This window comes from Oreochromis aureus, linkage group 7, assembly GCF_013358895.1.
Source record: "Oreochromis aureus strain Israel breed Guangdong linkage group 7, ZZ_aureus, whole genome shotgun sequence".
In the NCBI taxonomy this organism is placed as follows: domain Eukaryota; kingdom Metazoa; phylum Chordata; class Actinopteri; order Cichliformes; family Cichlidae; genus Oreochromis; species Oreochromis aureus.
In genome coordinates, this window is record NC_052948.1 from 5,385,329 (window position 1) to 5,402,301 (window position 16,973).

General features: G+C 39.9%; 2 protein-coding genes across 3 annotated transcripts; both read left to right on the forward strand.

Annotated features, from left to right (window-relative positions):
- The first annotated feature begins 239 nt into the window (after positions 1-239).
- th (tyrosine hydroxylase) lies at positions 240-6,016 on the forward strand. Of its 2 annotated transcripts, XM_039615480.1 has the most exons (14): positions 240-411; positions 697-792; positions 901-1,104; positions 1,763-1,937; positions 2,034-2,122; positions 2,248-2,315; positions 2,411-2,461; positions 3,117-3,262; positions 3,413-3,548; positions 3,910-3,979; positions 4,065-4,121; positions 4,454-4,549; positions 4,635-4,768; positions 5,374-6,016. In XM_039615480.1, the coding sequence occupies exons 1-14, from the start codon at positions 328-330 to the stop codon at positions 5,531-5,533; spliced, it is 1,566 nt and encodes a 521-aa protein (XP_039471414.1). In that variant the 5' UTR covers positions 240-327; the 3' UTR covers positions 5,534-6,016. The 2 variants fall into 2 exon arrangements, with proteins under 2 accessions (XP_039471414.1, XP_031606689.2); XM_031750829.2 differs by lacking the exon at positions 697-792.
- A 1,718-nt stretch (positions 6,017-7,734) lies between these two features.
- igf2b (insulin-like growth factor 2b) lies at positions 7,735-14,706 on the forward strand. Its single transcript, XM_031750824.2, has 4 exons — positions 7,735-7,916; positions 8,769-8,919; positions 11,539-11,720; positions 13,072-14,706. Exons 1-4 carry the CDS (start codon positions 7,842-7,844, stop codon positions 13,309-13,311), a joined length of 648 nt encoding a protein of 215 aa, XP_031606684.2. The 5' UTR covers positions 7,735-7,841; the 3' UTR covers positions 13,312-14,706.
- Positions 14,707-16,973: the final 2,267 nt, after the last annotated feature.

The following is a 16,973-nucleotide window of genomic DNA, read 5'->3' on the forward strand; positions in this document are numbered from 1 at the left end:
TTTCGAAAATATAAGTGCATTATAAAGGCCAATGAGAATGTGCCAAACATTTGCAAAAAAGAGCGCTGTCTCAAACTATACAGCACGCTCCAAATTGGGATGAGACTGATAGATTCTGCACATTGATTGATTAGATTGAGATTAGCGTGTTTGACGTCAGAAACGGCAAACAAATGATCCCATAAAAAGGGGAAACCTGCGTGGTGAAAAAAAAAAAAAAGAAAAACTGTGGGCACACAGCACCAACTGACAGGTTTAGAGAGCGCCAAAACCATACTACCACTTCTGTCACAGAAGCTAAGTCAATACAGACTTTCGAGCTTGAAGATGCCGCTTTCAACCAGCTCCACATCCTCCACAAAGAGCGTCCGCAGAGCAGCGTCCGAGCTGGAGAGATCTGATTCCATCACGGTAAGAAATAATTTAGAAAACACGTTTGTTTTAAATTACAAACAGAAATCTGTGATTGTCTGTGGAGTGATATGTTAAAAAAATACTTTCAATGAATCACGGAAACTGTTGTATGGCACAAAGAAAACTTGGCAAGATGTTCATTACGCAGCGTCGCTGTCTGGCGCATATCTCAAACGAACAGCTTTTTAAAAAGCCCCGCAGGAAAGAAAGACAAATCCTGCCGTTTCAATTTTACAGTTGAAATTTGCTAAAATGTGTGCTGTGGTCGCTATTTGCTCTTAGATGTGTCGTACGGTTTACCTTGATTGCATTGCCGATCTAATGCGCATTTGGAGATGTAAAGCGCACCCATCAAATATCAAGGGAGACATCCAAGAAGTAAGCAAAGCCCATCAGTTACGTCTATGTGGTGTCGTGTCTGTCTTTTCTTACTGTCTTACAGTTAAATGGTAACAAGCAGAACTTTAATTTCTCTTTTTAAAACAGTCTCCAAGATTCGTCGGTAGACGGCAGAGCTTGATCGAGGACGCGCGCAAGGAGAGGGAAGCAGCCGCTGCAGCGGCAGAGGCTGCAGAGGCCAGTGAACAGATAGTGTTTGAGGAGGACGACGGAAAAGCACTCCTCAACATTTTCTTTACTTTAAGAAACTCCAAGACACCTGCGCTGTCGCGGACACTCAAGGTTTTCGAGGTAATCAATCACAATTTATTCTATTAGAGTTTTAAGGGGTAACTAAAAATTTAAAGATTTATTTTGATTTATATGTGACTATTTATTTTGTTTGTTAATAATTAATTTATGGATGCTTTATAAATTCACACCAAGCTACTGGATTTGCTGTTTTGCAAAGATTCCCATTGGTCGGTATTTGTGTCTGGTCGGTAATAATACAGTTATCAACATTTGCACTCTAATATTGTAGCTATGACCCATTTTCTGGTGAGACAACAGGGTTGCAATAAGTGTGGGAAAATTAAAACCGGTTTTATAGCAGGTAAGTAGTCAAGGGGAACGTTCACAACAAGGTAATTGTAAAATGTTTTTTATGTTAGTGGAATATAGTGGATATGTAAAGGTTGAATAATATTTTATTGGCTATTGTTGAAGTTGGTTACACATTTTAGTCACACAGAAGTACCTAAAAAGGTTATGGAAGAAAACTATTTGGAAAAAAAATTCTATGTGTTGTGCCTTTTATCGGTGTTTTGTTGTGAGTGCATGATTTGTTTTGGAATTTAAAAAAAGAAAGGGGGATGGGGGTATTCCATGTTTTGAACAGGAAAGTGTGCATCCAGAATCAGTTATTGTGCTTCACAAATACACACTCAGCTTGCTGACTGTATTTCAGACATTTGAAGCTAAGATTCACCATCTGGAGACGCGACCATGCCGGAAGCTCAAAGACAGCCTTGAGGGCCTGGAGTACTTTGTCCGCTGTGAGGTGCACCTCTCAGATGTCAGTACCCTGATCAGCTCCATAAAGAGGAATGCAGAGGATGTCAAAACCACCAAAGAAGTCAAATGTAACTGATAAAATAACTGTGAAACATTTTACATAGTCTGTAGAAGTGAGCAAAAAACAGAACAGTTTATTTTTTTCTCCCTGTTTTCTCAACTAGTCCACTGGTTCCCAAAGAAAATTGCAGATTTGGATAGGTGTCATCATCTGGTCACCAAATTTGATCCAGACTTAGACCATGACCACCCAGTAAGTAATGACATTGCCAAGAAGAAGAAATAATTGAATAGAAATAACTGTCATTACTGGGCTTGTTATTTAGTTGGACCGATACAGAAAATGTGATCTGTGTTTGGTATATTTGATTTAAACAGGGCTACACAGATCCTGCCTACAGACAGAGGAGGAGAATGATTGGTGACATTGCCTTCAGATACAGATAGTGAGATGGGCCTTTTCCTAAATACTGCGCACACAACCATAAAAAATAGACATAAAAGTGAAATGTAATAATTGTGTGCATATGTTTGTCCTCAGTGGGCAGTCGATCCCCAGAGTGGAATACACAGAGGAGGAGATCGGCACATGGTAAGGGGCTCTTTCACGTTACTTTTTAATATTGATAATATATGACATGAAAAGTTAAGTCTGAAGTAGCAGTGAGAATAAAATCATAATTTACAATCAACACAAAATGTTTTTATCTATTAAAATAGGTTTCATTGTTATTTTGTTTTACTGTGAACACATTGTGCTCAACCCAGCAACCAATGAGTCATTTGCATATGATTGGTCTTTTATGGATGCTTTGGTAAATTAACTTCAGATGGAGGGTGTCACTAGAATAAACTCGAGGTGACAGCTCGAGCTTGTCTGAATGAAAAACATATCCATAGCCTGAGAACAAAGTGTTGTTTGCAATTCAATAGATGTTTATAATTTTATTTGAACAGTTTAGGACAAAAAAAAGGACACTAATGAATGAATTTAGTCACCAGACCAAGTAGAAAAATTATAGCAAAGTGCTTTTTCATAAGATTTATACGATACAAGAAAAACACAGCATAATAAATAGTTAAACATTGCAGGATAAATCCAATTTAAACACTGTTAATTAGGAGGCGCATAACACTAACCATAACTCTAAAACTACAGTGCAATTTTACTTATTTCCAAAGTTTTTCCAAGATTTTGATTTTAATAAATGAAACCTCAATTTTTATGTAATTAAATACTGATTTAGGCGAGAAGTATATTCAACCCTGAGGGACTTGTACACCACCCATGCCTGCAGTGAATACCTTGAGGCTTTTCGTCTCCTAGAAAGGCATTGTGGGTACAGCCCAGACAACATTCCCCAGCTGGAAGATGTGTCACGCTTCCTCAAAGGTAAAAATGGGATAAGACAAAATGAAAAAAGAAAAGATACCTAAATACAGACGCTTAGCAAATGTAGACTCCACCTATCAGGGTTTGATTCTCTCTCTCTCTCTCTTGCTTACTGTCGCTTCACCACCATCCCCCTGAACACACATGCAGAGCGCACAGGATTTCAGCTGCGTCCAGTGGCGGGCCTGCTCTCAGCCAGAGATTTTCTGGCCAGTTTGGCATTCCGAGTGTTCCAGTGCACCCAGTACATCCGACATGCTTCCTCCCCCATGCACTCCCCAGAACCGTGAGTACTACTGTGACTCTTTTGGCTTTGTGCTTCAACTAATTATAAAGTATACAATCAGAAATAGCTCCATGAAAACAAAAGCAAGTGAAATTACACATAGCATCTGCTAATAGCAACAACAATTCATATTAAAAAGCTGCCGTATGCAAAAGCTGTTGTGTTTATGTAATTATTTTAAGATTCAATATGTTTTTCTTTAGAGAACAGGCTTGCTTTCATTCTGTTACTGTTATGTAATCAGATTGAATTTCCAGTTTGTGATCATAAAGTCTGCATCCAATCAAACTGAACTGTGTGGTGTTTTTCATTTAAGATCAAACATTGTCGTGAATTAAAATAACTGTTGCTTTCTCTTCAGTGACTGCGTCCATGAATTACTGGGCCACGTACCCATGCTGGCTGATCGCACTTTTGCCCAGTTTTCACAGGTTAGTGCTGAAACGATTAGCAGCCTTACAGATCATTCAGTTCTTTTGTGCTATTTAGCAAGAATTGATCTATTATTTTCCACAGAACCTTGGTTTGGCTTCACTGGGGGCTTCGGATGAAGATATTGAGAAACTGTCCACAGTAAGACTTTTGTCTTCGAACACAAACAACACATGCAAACTGTATAAAAATTACTGCGGTGAAGTTTGGGGTTGAACCTCTTGTTGCCAGCCCATCCCCCAACAGAGACACACACACACACACAAACACACACACGCTCCCACGCTTCTTAGCCTGGGCTTCAAGCACGAACTGAGATACATATCCCATATAGTAAACAATAGAATTAACTATTGCTAAAATATCTTTCAAAATACATTACTTTGGACAGCCTTGTCTAAAATCTAACATGTAACTAATGCACTGATTGTCCATACTTCTTCTCAGTCACCTCCTTTCTGTTTTTCCATCAGCTGTACTGGTTCACGGTCGAGTATGGCTTATGTAAACAAAATGGTGAGGTGAGGGCTTATGGAGCTGGGCTGCTTTCCTCTTATGGTGAACTTGTGGTAGGTTCACACATTTTTTTTTTCTTCTTTAATGCAGCACACACAGACAGCTGTGAGCTAATTCTCCATTTTTTTAAACTTCCAGCACTCTCTGTCTGATGAACCAGAGACGAGAGAGTTTGATCCAGAGGCTGCAGCAGTGCAGCCCTATCAAGACCAGACGTACCAGCCTGTTTACTTTATTTCTGAGAGTTTTTCAGATGCCAAGGAGAAATTCAGGTACTGCTCTTTATCGTACCAGACATACACATACATAAGAACATACAGAACTGATAAAAAAAAAATGTAAAAAAAAAACAACAACAAAAAACAAAAAAGAGAGGGGTTATGTGAGGACGAGGTCAGAGAACAGCCAGCCAACCCCCGAGGCCACAAACTATTGTAGGTCAGCCATAGCAGCCAGAAGACAGCTGTTCCTAATGTAGTCTTCCTTACCAAGGCAAAACTCTGGAGTTTTATTTGGCAAACAGATCAAATGCTGCCCTGCAAAACAAGTAGCTTAAGTGAGTGTTTTCACAATATTCAGCCTCTAGTAGAATGCAGCACATGACATCCCGGACACACTGGATGAGAAAATACCCGCACTGGAATGTTTGAAAGAGCACAGAGAACATTGTGAGCATCAATACATAGGAGTATTTTCTTTATGTTGTGGAATCCACAGTCTCAATAACTTGCATGCATGTGCAACATGGCAAATTATAACACAAGGACAATTTGCAGGCATGGTTGCTTTAGTCCATACTTTCAGTTGGAGCATAAAGACAGCCCCATTTGAGATCTTTAAGTTTCTGACTTCTTTACATCTTTACAATTTTGACCAGGGCTTATGTAGCTGGCATCAAGCGTCCCTTCTCAGTCAGATTTGATCCATATACCAGCAGTGTTGAAGTACTGGACAACCCAGTGAAGATCCAAGGAGGCCTGGAAGGTGTGAAGGATGAGCTTAAAGTGCTGACAGACGCCCTAAGTGTGCTATCGTGATGATGCGCTGTCTTTCACCATCCGCCTGTTGTTTGCTTTTCTCTCCGCTGAGTCCACGCTGTCAAAGATCGCCAATGTGTTCATATTTCTGTGCCGTACCTGCTGTATGAATCTGAGTTTTGCTTGTTGTGGTTGGCTGGTTGGCCAGCAAGGTTGCAACCATTAAAACTTCAAAACTCAGCGCTGACAAAGTATCCAAAGATCTTAAATGCTTGCATTTGTGAAATGATGGGGTTTTACTGACTGGACCATTCATGCTTTTAAAGTTTGTTGTTCTATCCCATGTGTCAAATCTAGAGTCACATCAAAGGGAACTCTGATAATGAATGTATTAAAAGAAGACTATATAAGTATGGTATAGATATTTTGAAATTAAAGAATTATAATGGTGTATATTTGGATCATTTATTTTATTTAGAAAAAAATCTGTAACTGCTCTGTCAAAAGCTTTATTTTCCAAATATGTGAATTTAGCTTTTGAGTAATTAAATCCATAGCTTTCATATGCTGTTCTTGTCTTGCATTGTGTATTTTATGCTGGTTTCGTCTTGCAGTGTAAATGCATAATAAAAAAAAGGGGGGGGGGGAGAAAACATAGTTCCTATGTAATAAACTATTGACTACAAACTATCAGATAATAAAGAACTGCAAATTAACATTTCACTATCGTTTCTGTGATTTATCAAGTTTTTATTCCTACAGTTAAACTAAAAATATAAATAATAGCATTATATTTGATAGGTTTTGGCTCTTATCGCTGATGGGAAAACCTAGAAATACTTTCACATGAATTATTAGTTAACGACACCTGGCTGCTTCTTGCTTTACATTTGTCTATCGCAAGAGGGAGCTGTCTAGCTGTTTTAGCCTGCCTCGTCATAAAATCACAGCATATTTATTGAATTTTTTTTTGAGAGAATAAATGCCATACTCTTCCTGTCACCAATCTCTGTTTTGAGTTAAAAACAAGCTAAAGCTCACAAACAACCTGAAGATATTTTAATGACACTAAATGCACTATAGAAACGCTATTTAATATGCTGTATTGAAAATAAATAAATAAATCAGAAATCAGCCGTTTTTGAAACTGTTATTCTGCATAATCATCGTTTAACTGAGTAGAAAAGATAATATATAAATTACGTTTCATTAAAGGATCTACTTTTTACAGCGCGTGCTGTTTTGAAATAACCCCGAGAAAAGCTGTGCATAAGAGAGAAAAGTTAAGCTGTGAAAGAGAACACGAGTTTGCTGGGACACGCTTCCTTCTGTTCAGGTAAGAAGATGCGATCAAATCCAGGATTCAACATTCCAGGACAAAAGCTGGAAAGCCCAAAGCTGGAGGACAAACAAACGGAGGTACCGTAACCAGACCAGCAGGTGTCAGTATGAGTCTGAAGACACGTTCAGATCTTTAACTTCACCAGAGCACACACCGAAATAAGGGGGCCCTCGAGTTTCATAAAGCATAACGTGAATGTGCGTGTTTATATGTTAAAATCAGATTTTCAAAGTATGGATCACTCTTTGTATACTCTGACGGTACCTATTCCATATCTGCAATGAAGTAGTGCTGCTGGACTGTACGATGCATATTTGTCATAATGTGCATACTAATGCATTAGTAAAGCTTTTTAAAAAATCTCCACATTTGTCTCACTGCTGACTCTCCATCATATGACCATCCATAATATCTGTGGCTTGAGACATGCCTGCATCTACTTTCCCACTTGGTGTCCCGCTGCATCCGCTTTCCACTGCATCAACCCCGTTTACTATCTCCCCTTCACTGTCAGGCACCTTTGACCCCAGTGCCTGCATCTACACAGTCTGAGGAAAGCCGCAAACCTTGGCCACAGTGATTCCACTGAATGTTAATCTTAATTACAGCAGGGCGGAGACATTGACATTTTTCTTGGAGTCGAAGGAATTACCCCTATTCTTGTTCAGTCTGCGTCCTGTGTGTAAACATTGTGATTGTAGGTTACAGTGCGTAAACGTGGAAAATGCCCATGGAAGTGTTCCATATTTTGTGACTCTCACCCTCTTATTCTCCCTTCAACCACTTTCATAAAACGTCTCTGGGCCTTTTTTTTTTTCATGGGCGAAGAGGAGGAGCAAGGGGTGGGGTGGGTGTAAGGGGCGTGCTTTAGTATATAATACCTCTCCCTGAGAAGTTTTGCCTGTCGCCTAGTCTTTGGGACAGCTTCTCACTCACCATCTCTATAGTTTAACCAACTGGGAAACTAACTCACCTGCAATCTCTCCAACCAAATAATTCCCAACATTTTGACTACTGCCATCTGACATGGAAACCCAGCAAAGATACGGACATCACTCACTTTGCCACACCTGCCGGAGAACGCAGAACAGCAGAATGAAGGTAACCAAAGAACAAGCAAATTGTTTTATACTCTCCGGCTCTGCCGTGTGCGTAATGAAAGACGTCTGACAGGGTTATAGCGGTGTTGTCTTGGTTTTATAAGTAGGAAAACCAGTTCGGGTTCTGTAGATGCAGTGCTCGCATCAGTTTTGTGCAGTATGAGAACCGGGACATCTTTTGATTTGTATGCAGCAGAGAAAGTTCAAGATGCATAAACGGCGAGGAGAAGCTTTGCGGCATTTGGGATAGAAAAAGAACAAGTAATTTTAGTCTTCTCGCGCCTGGATGGTGTCGTGGACACGGAGCAAACAGCTGATTTTTTACCGGCAGATAGGGGGCGGCAGGTTTGAGGGTCAGTGAGCTCATTCCGGGGTGAGCAAAGGGAAAATATATGCTGAGTTTGGTGTTTTCGGCTAGTTAACTATCGAGCAGCCGGCCTTGCAACTTCAGGAGGGTTGTGTAAGAGTGGAAAGCTGGTGATACTGGCGACTTGGTTTTTTTCCTCCAGAATAAGCACTTCTTCAGGTGCGACAGACATGACAGCAGCTGATAATAGCGGGCGGGGAAGGTGAAGAGCGGGTCTGCACATTGTGACTTGATTTGAGATGATTTTCTTTTTCTGAATTTCTACTTTGTCGAACATTTGAGCACGTACACCGTACACACCGGGAGCCTGTGATGAAGACTGTACCCTCTTCGTCTGAAAAAAAAAAAAAAAACCTCTGGCTGATTTTGATTAAAAAAAAATGGTATTTAACTGTCATTAACTGTTATTTTGTTAACGATTTCTGTATGCCACAACTTTCTGTATGTCATGGCTACATTTGGTGACCCCCATGCTTCATTCCGCAGGTCAAGAGGATGTCTTCGACGAGTCGGGCGCTGCTCTTTGCACTGGCCCTGACGCTCTACGTAGTGGAAATGGCCTCGGCGGAGACGCTGTGTGGGGGAGAACTGGTGGATGCGCTGCAGTTTGTCTGTGAAGACAGAGGCTTTTATTTCAGTAGGTTTCAAAGCATTACAAGTTTTCACGATGGGCTGCGTGATTGCTCATTTGCCTGTTGAATCTCTCTGTTGTTCGCTTGCACACATCTGTTTGGAGCAGAGGTGGGAAGTAACGCAGTACAAATACTTCGTTACTGTACTCAAGTATAGTTTTCAGTTAGAGTTTTTGCTCCCTACATTTTTAAACAGATATCTGTACTTTCTACTCCTTACATTTTCAAAACAAGCTAGCGACTTTTGCTTTAATCCATTTGAGGGTGGTTATTATTTCACGTCATTGCGAGCCTTCAAACATCAAACCGATTTGAGCGTTAACAGGCAATCACGTTTGCGTATTAATCACCAGTGGATGTCGCACAAAAAGAGACGACAGAGGCAAAACCGAGTACCATAGTCAGTGGTTAAAGTTGGAAGGTTTTTTTTTAAAATTTGTTTCTTTTTTTAACCTGTTTAGGACAAACAGGTGAGTTTGCTGTACTGTGATGGATTTTAAGTTAAGAACAATGTGTGACTGGTACACAGTGGCTGTGTGCTCATGGTCAGAGGAAGGTTACATCAAATGTAGCTGATGTTGCTTGGATTTATTCACTGAATTCTACCTTCATACCAACTGTATATTGTCTAATATAAGGACAGCATAAACAGTGGATGAAAATCAGCGAGGACAATTTATGCAACATCTGCTGACATCTTGTTGAATTCAGCAAAGAGCAGTAAACCTCAGAGCAGCAGCAGCAGTACAGATCAGCTGATCACAGCCTTTACACAAAGAAAATCTACTGGAGCTCTCAATAGAAATTCTTGTGAGTTGTGACTCTTTCCCCTACACTGAGCCATTACAGCTGATTTTAGGGTCCCCCACCTGCTGAATCCCACTTTAACCTCTTCCCTACTCATTTTCCTGTTTAAAACCCTCTACAATGTAAGCAACAGAAAATAGAGAGACTTTTTATTTTCCCCCTTTTTCTCTAAAATTCAGACTGAAATTCTGCATTCCTATTTACCAATATTATTTAATTATTACATTAGTATCACACAAGGTTCAGTGAGCTTTGCACAAAAATAACTGGTAGAAATATTCCTCAAAGAGCTACTTTTACTTTCTTACTTTGAGAACATTTCAGAGCCTGTACTTTTTCACTTTTACTTGAGTAAAGAAGTTGCTTCAGTACTTCAACTTTTACTGGAGTATTTTTAACACTAGTATCTGTACTTCTACTTAAGTACAGAATGTCTGTACTTTTGCCACCTCTGGTTTGGAGAGCTGAGACTGTGCTGTGGTTGTGTGGTATGCGTGTTTGCTATTTTTCTTTCTCACGCACTCACTCACACTAGCGCGTGCGCATACACACAGGGGGAGATTATAGCCAGCTGTGTGTCTCAAGACCTGGTCCAGGCTTCTCTCTCTGCTGAGTCTGCTTACAGCCCATACCTCTCATTGCATATGAAAGACTGGTGAACTGCAAAGGCACACACGACTGGCAACACAATGGGCTGCTTGTTTACCAGTAAAGTAATAGCACCCCATGAGGCATACCAGTCACCTCAGCAATAGTGTTCCCAGGCCAGGAGACCACACTGATGAGTTGGTTGAGGTGGGGGGTTGTTGATGTCAGGCTAAGAGGAGAGATCATCAATTCTAATCATTGCTTCCATGAAGATGGAGTAATTGTAAAGCATTGTGTGAGGAAGCATTGTGGTGGCTGTTAATCCTAAACTGCAAAAGCTTCTGTTCGCACAGTCTGCACTGTTTGTGACACACATAACTTCACCTTCCTCTCAATAATCTGATTTCAAACACTTCAGCTGAAAAAAAACAAACAATTTTAGCTGTTGCTTTGAAAAGCAAGGTGTTTTCTTGTGTGCTGCTTGCCACAGCAGCTTCTTTACCAATCAGGAAGATCGTTATCCAATTTGGGCCAACATAGATGTGCTCCCTTCTCTTTGTCCCCCCACCCCCTGCATCACATTCTGGTTTTCTTCTGCTATCAAATCTGGCCATCCCATGAGATTTCTCAGACATTGTGTGGGTCACAGGACAGCAAACAAGGCCTTTATTCATTGTGGATAATGTTCTCCTGTGCAACATGCTAACCATCCAACCCTTTTTTTTACACCTTTCTCTCTCTTGCTTTAGCCCTCTTTTGTTATGCATTCTTTACCTCTGTTTTGACCCTCATATTCCCTCCCTGCACCCATCCCCTTTCTCCTGGTATCTCTACTTTCCTACTCTTCCTCTCTCACTCCTCAGCGTCTTTATCTCTGCTGACTTGGCAGAGAACAAGGTCACAGAAGAGTTTTCCATTTTATGTATTTTGCTATGCCTAATATACCCGAGAACTTAGATGTCTTTGCTGCTCCCGTTTGGTCTCTACAGCACAGGGTGTTTACTTGTGTATTCACTCATTTAAGGACTTCCAGATAGCCCTAATCAGATTATCCTCTACAAACAAAAAGATTTGTTGCAGTTGGCCATAGAGTTCCTTTTATCCTCTTTGCTCCAAGGGCTGCTATGACTGTCGAAGTAATCCTGCAAAAACAACCTTGGTTCATTACTGATGTTGTGTTTGCAGTCCCTAACCTCTACGTCTTCATTCCTTTTTGTATTTTTCCTCAGGTAGGCCAACCAGCAGGGGTAACAACCGACGCCCCCAGACCCGTGGGATCGTAGAGGAGTGTTGTTTCCGTAGCTGTGACCTCAACCTACTGGAGCAGTACTGTGCCAAACCTGCCAAGTCCGAAAGGGACGTGTCAGCCACCTCTCTACAGGTCATACCGGTGATGCCCGCACTAAAACAGGTACGTCTAAGCAACAACAACAACAGGCCAGTATGGGAAATAGTGCTAATCCCAGCTCTATCTGTCCTCCCATCTCCTGTGCCCCCATTCACCTCTGAGGCTAGCCCCTATGTCACTGACTCTTGAGTAGAGTGTACCCACGCTAACGCAGTTATATCTAGTTAATTGGCCAATGGAAAGCACTCAACTTACAAAGAAAGTGCTGACAGTCATGGAAAACATCACAAAAGTCACAACACGTTATATTCAGGAAAAGGGAGTGTGTTAAGTGCGTATATGAGGAATGGAGTCTGTAAGATGGTGGACAAAATGTATTTGTGCCTGTCCCGAACCACCACAGCTCTTCTGAAATATGTCACAGACATGCAGAAGAGTTTCAGATCTTTTTAATGGATTCACAAGAGGAATTGCTTGCCAGACCTCTTAAATCCAGTTAAACTTTTAAGCAAGCATAAAAAAGATGTTTTTGCTTTGACTTCCCATAAAATCAGTACTGGTGGCATGACACTGCTAAAAATGTATAGATATAAATACCGTTACTGAGGAAAGTAATAGGCATTTGAAAGAAAGAAAGAAAGAAAGAAAGAAAGAAAGAAAGAAAGAAAGAAAGAAAGAAAGAAAGAAAGAAAGAAAGAAAGAAAGAAAGAAAGAAAGAAAGAAAATAAAAGGCTGTTAGGGACTTAGTTTGGACATGTCTCTAGTTTTTCTGTGTTGGGAGAGTTGATGGGTACAGCCTGCTCTGAGGGCCAGCTGTTCTTGGGCTATTGAGAAGGCCTGGAGTGAATGAAGGGGGATAAACACTCTTCAAGTGGCAGGACCAAAACAAGCCATTCAGATCTAGCACTGGCTACTCACGCATAAATTCTAGCTTCACTGCGACCCCTCCCGCTTTGTCCCTGGTGCTCAAGACAACACCTAGCATTGTTTAAAGGAGTCTTCTATGTAAGAATTGAAGTTTGTGAATTGTGTTTGTGTGCCTTTCTATTATTTCTGTGAAGGCTACAAAGTTCAATGAGTGGCTGAGTGAGTGCCAGCTCCTCATATGTATATGAGACAAGTGACCGCCCTTCCCTTTGACATTATGTTAAAGAGATTGAACTAGGCGCTTGTTGACAGCTTCTCCCAGTTAAGGAAACTAAAACAAGGACAAGGCGAATCTGTTATGACGTTCAGCACTCTAAGAATGACATTTGATTTCCGTTTCACTGGCCCAAAAATGACTAAATGTTTTCACATAATAAACAAGGCTTTCCTCCATTGTAATAAGCACTTGAACAATATCTTATCACCCTAATGAACTGACTCCCTCTTTTCCCTTTTCTCCTCTATTTTCACCCGCACGCCACAATAGGAAGTTCCGAAGAAGCAACATGTGACCGTGAAGTATTCCAAATACGAGGTGTGGCAGAGGAAGGCGGCCCAGCGGCTCCGGAGGGGTGTCCCCGCCATTCTGAGGGCCAGAAAGTATAAGAGGCACGCGGAGAAGATTAAAGCCAAGGAGCAGGCTATCTTCCACAGGCCCCTGATCAGCCTTCCTAGCAAGCTGCCTCCCGTGTTGCTCACCACGGACAACTTTGTCAGTCACAAATGAGCCCGCTGCCAGCCCTTTGCACAGACAAGAGTTTTGAGGGTGAAAAAAAGACTAGGGGATTATAGCTTTGTCTCTGACGTCATTTCTGTGGCAGTCCTCTTTGACCTCCCCTGCCCTGTCCGAGCTCACCAATCCCTCCCCCTGCACATATCCACTACGTCTTGAACCCCTGGCCCTTTTCTAATGCCCCCCCTTCCCCCCGAACTCCCCCCTCCCCACCAACCCACCCTCCTCTGGCACACAGACATGCCTTCACATTCTTCCTGTCTGAACTCTTTCTCTCCCACTCTCTTTCAGTCACTGATACAAAAGGCACAAACACAAATGTCGAACAAAAAGTTAACAATTTGGCTGAATGCGGTTCAGGTGGATCCTTAAGCAAAAGACAAAAAGAGAAGGGAAAAAGAAGATGAAAGAGATCTGTCGTTTGCAAGTGTCAAGAGGACACCTAGCGGAATGTTTTTTGTCCTTGTGGAAGACAACTGAAAGTGAAGAGCTGCTTGCATGAAAGAATCCATTCCACCTCATTTTTCCTGAGGCGAAAAGAAAATCTCTGTTAGTTCTTTAGTTTGCACCTCTACCTGTAATGGGACTTCCACACTGTAAGGAATTATTTTGTAAAATTAGATTCCTGTTCCAGCACCTTTTGATCACAAACAAAAAGCAGAAAAGAGTCTGCAAAATTGCACATTGCCACGGATTACGTCAAAGTAAAGAAAAAAATGGCACTATTTTTTTATGAACAATGAACGTGTAGCTTAAAAAAATGTCATGGTGCTAGCTTTGGGAATGGACTCAAAGAAGAGGTGGAAAAGCACGTTTTTTTTTCTTTGAATTAATAATTAAAGCTTTCCGTTTTAAGGAAAGTGTGACTTTTTAAAAAAAGGAAAATAAAGGATATGGGGGAGCTCCTGGCAGTGGCAATGTCAAGGGGGAAGAGTCACTGAGGAAAAATATGGGCTGTGTTGGCATCTAGGCTCATGGTGAGTGCTAGCGGCTGCTATTTACTAGTTTGCCAGCATAAGCAGCAAGGGATGACCCGAGACCTAGTCCCTGTTCCTCCTGTCCCTCTGAGGCTGCTGGACACATGGAGCACTATGGGGACACATACGGGACACCATGGACCACCTGGATTGGGACAGTACTATAGTTCGGGGACAGTACTTCCTGTTTGCCATGGCTTTGCGGACTGTTCTGGCAGGAAGTAACATGGCATGGACTAAGAACGAGTGGGATAATGATGATTATATTTTATTTTTTGTCTTTTTTCATATCAATGTTTCAATGAAAAAAAAAAGGAAAACCCTGTCAGTTTCTGGTACCGTGACATTCCTGTTTTTCCAAGTTAGGCTTTTTTTTATTGTTATGATGTTATTTTACAGTTATAAAGAAAGGGAAAAAACAGCAATAATGTCAACTAACATTTTATTTTTATTGTATATCAGTAGTATTCACATGCTTTTGCCTGAAAACAAATACTTGAAAATATATATATATATATATATATATATATATATATATGCGATCTATATATATATATATATATATATATACACGTCTACATGTATATATATATATATATATATATATATATATATATATATATATATATATATATATATATATATATATATATATATATATATATATATATATATATATATGTATATATATATATATATATATATATATATATATATATATATATATATGTGTGTGTGTGTATATATATATATATACATATATATGTGTGCATATATATAGATATATATATAGACATTCATATATATATATATATATATATATGTGTATATATATATATACATATATATGTGTGCATATATATAGATATATATATAGACATTCATATATATATATATATATATATATATATATATATAGATAGATATATAGATATACTATTAGTTTCCAGGGACATTGTGTTATTTTCCTTTAGTCTGAGCTGTACCTTGCGTAATGAGCCGCCAAGCTTTTTTGTTTGTTTGTTGAAATACAAATAAGGGCACTGTATAAAGGCATTATTTATTTTGTTATAAAATATATTTGAAAAATTGGTCCAAATAATATACGTAGCACTGATGCTCAACTGCTAGATTTATTTTGTATGATCTCTGTTTTCCAATTGGAGTTGTAAGGCTTTTTTTTGTAGATGCTTTGTACCAAAAATGTTGTTTTTTTCCTGTTTCATTTGCCATAGTCCTTTAAATTAATATTTTAACAGCAGCATAGCCTGGATTGCTTAGGCATGTTATGTCACAAAAATAGGCACATACTCCTAATCTGTCGGTCTGCATGGATTTCCAGAAGCCTGTCAGGGTTGTCTGAGAAAATGAAAGCATCAATGAGTAACTCTTTCATTGCTGAAAAAAATGAGAAATAACTGTTCAACATGGATATTACTCAAACCCACTATGTTTTTTTAAGCCACTTTAGTATTGATGGCAGGGGAGGGGGAATGACGAGTCCTTCATTAAACTGTGTCTTTATAAGTGTGCATGGTGTCCTATGATCTTCTAAGGAACATCTAATGCAGTGTCAGTCCCACTGATACTCTTGGTCGGGTCATGAGGCCATAAATGTCCACTCAGCTGTGGAGTTGTGGGTTTGCATTACACATGACCTAACCAAGTCATCCTATTCATGCCGACGTTGGTGTGATGCTAGCAAACATCAAAGGTCATTTGAAAGTCACTGTCTGTCAAAGAGAGACTGATGATCTATCTATCTATCTATCTATCTATCTATCTATCTATCTATCTATCTATCTATCTATCTATCTATCTATCTATCTATCTATCTATCTATCTATCTATCTATCTATCTATCTATCTATCTATCTAAGTCTCTTTTTGGTATAGCACAGTGACTCTGTGCATCATCAACATATCTTGAGCTTGTGCATCATCAATATGCATCTGTATTTGCATTGGGTTTGGGGTTCGGCATTCATCCCTCGCAATCTTCCACTAATGCATCCATTATGCATTTAATGAAGGGCTATCATGCTGAAACATTTCTGAAGCACTCAGGAAAAAAAAATGTGCTCTCTAAGGGAGAAGTGGAATCGTTGCTGAGTTTAGGAGATAATCTTGTTGTGGAAGGTGAGCTGAGGTTGTTACCCATACCTGGCCACAATAATATAGTTCTCTGTAACAAACCACTGAAGCCCATGTCAGAAGCAAGGTCATCCTGTGCCACATTGTCACAGTTTCCTCCTCTGTTGTGTCATGCATCACCCCATGAAACGGTGACTCAATGGATAGTTGCCATATTGTGGTGTAGAGTCGAGAGAACACTTTGTCTTTTTTCTGTCAGAGAGATCTCAATTATCAAGGCTGCATCTTGTCTCTAATTATATTCTACTTCAGTTGTGCAACAAAGCAGGCAGTGCAATTATTATTATTATTAATATTATTATAATATTTTATATTTTATTTTATATTTTCCTGCTAGGACTGCATTCATTCACTATTGTAATGTTCAAACAGGCTACTCTAGTGTTCTTATGAATGGCGTGGAAGACAACCACTTCTTTTCGCTGAATATGAAGAAATATCTTGCTGAGCAAAGGCAACTTCTTCTGTGTCAGTAGATCACTCAGCCTGTGTGTATTTTATTGATTTAACCTCTGCACGCTAGGA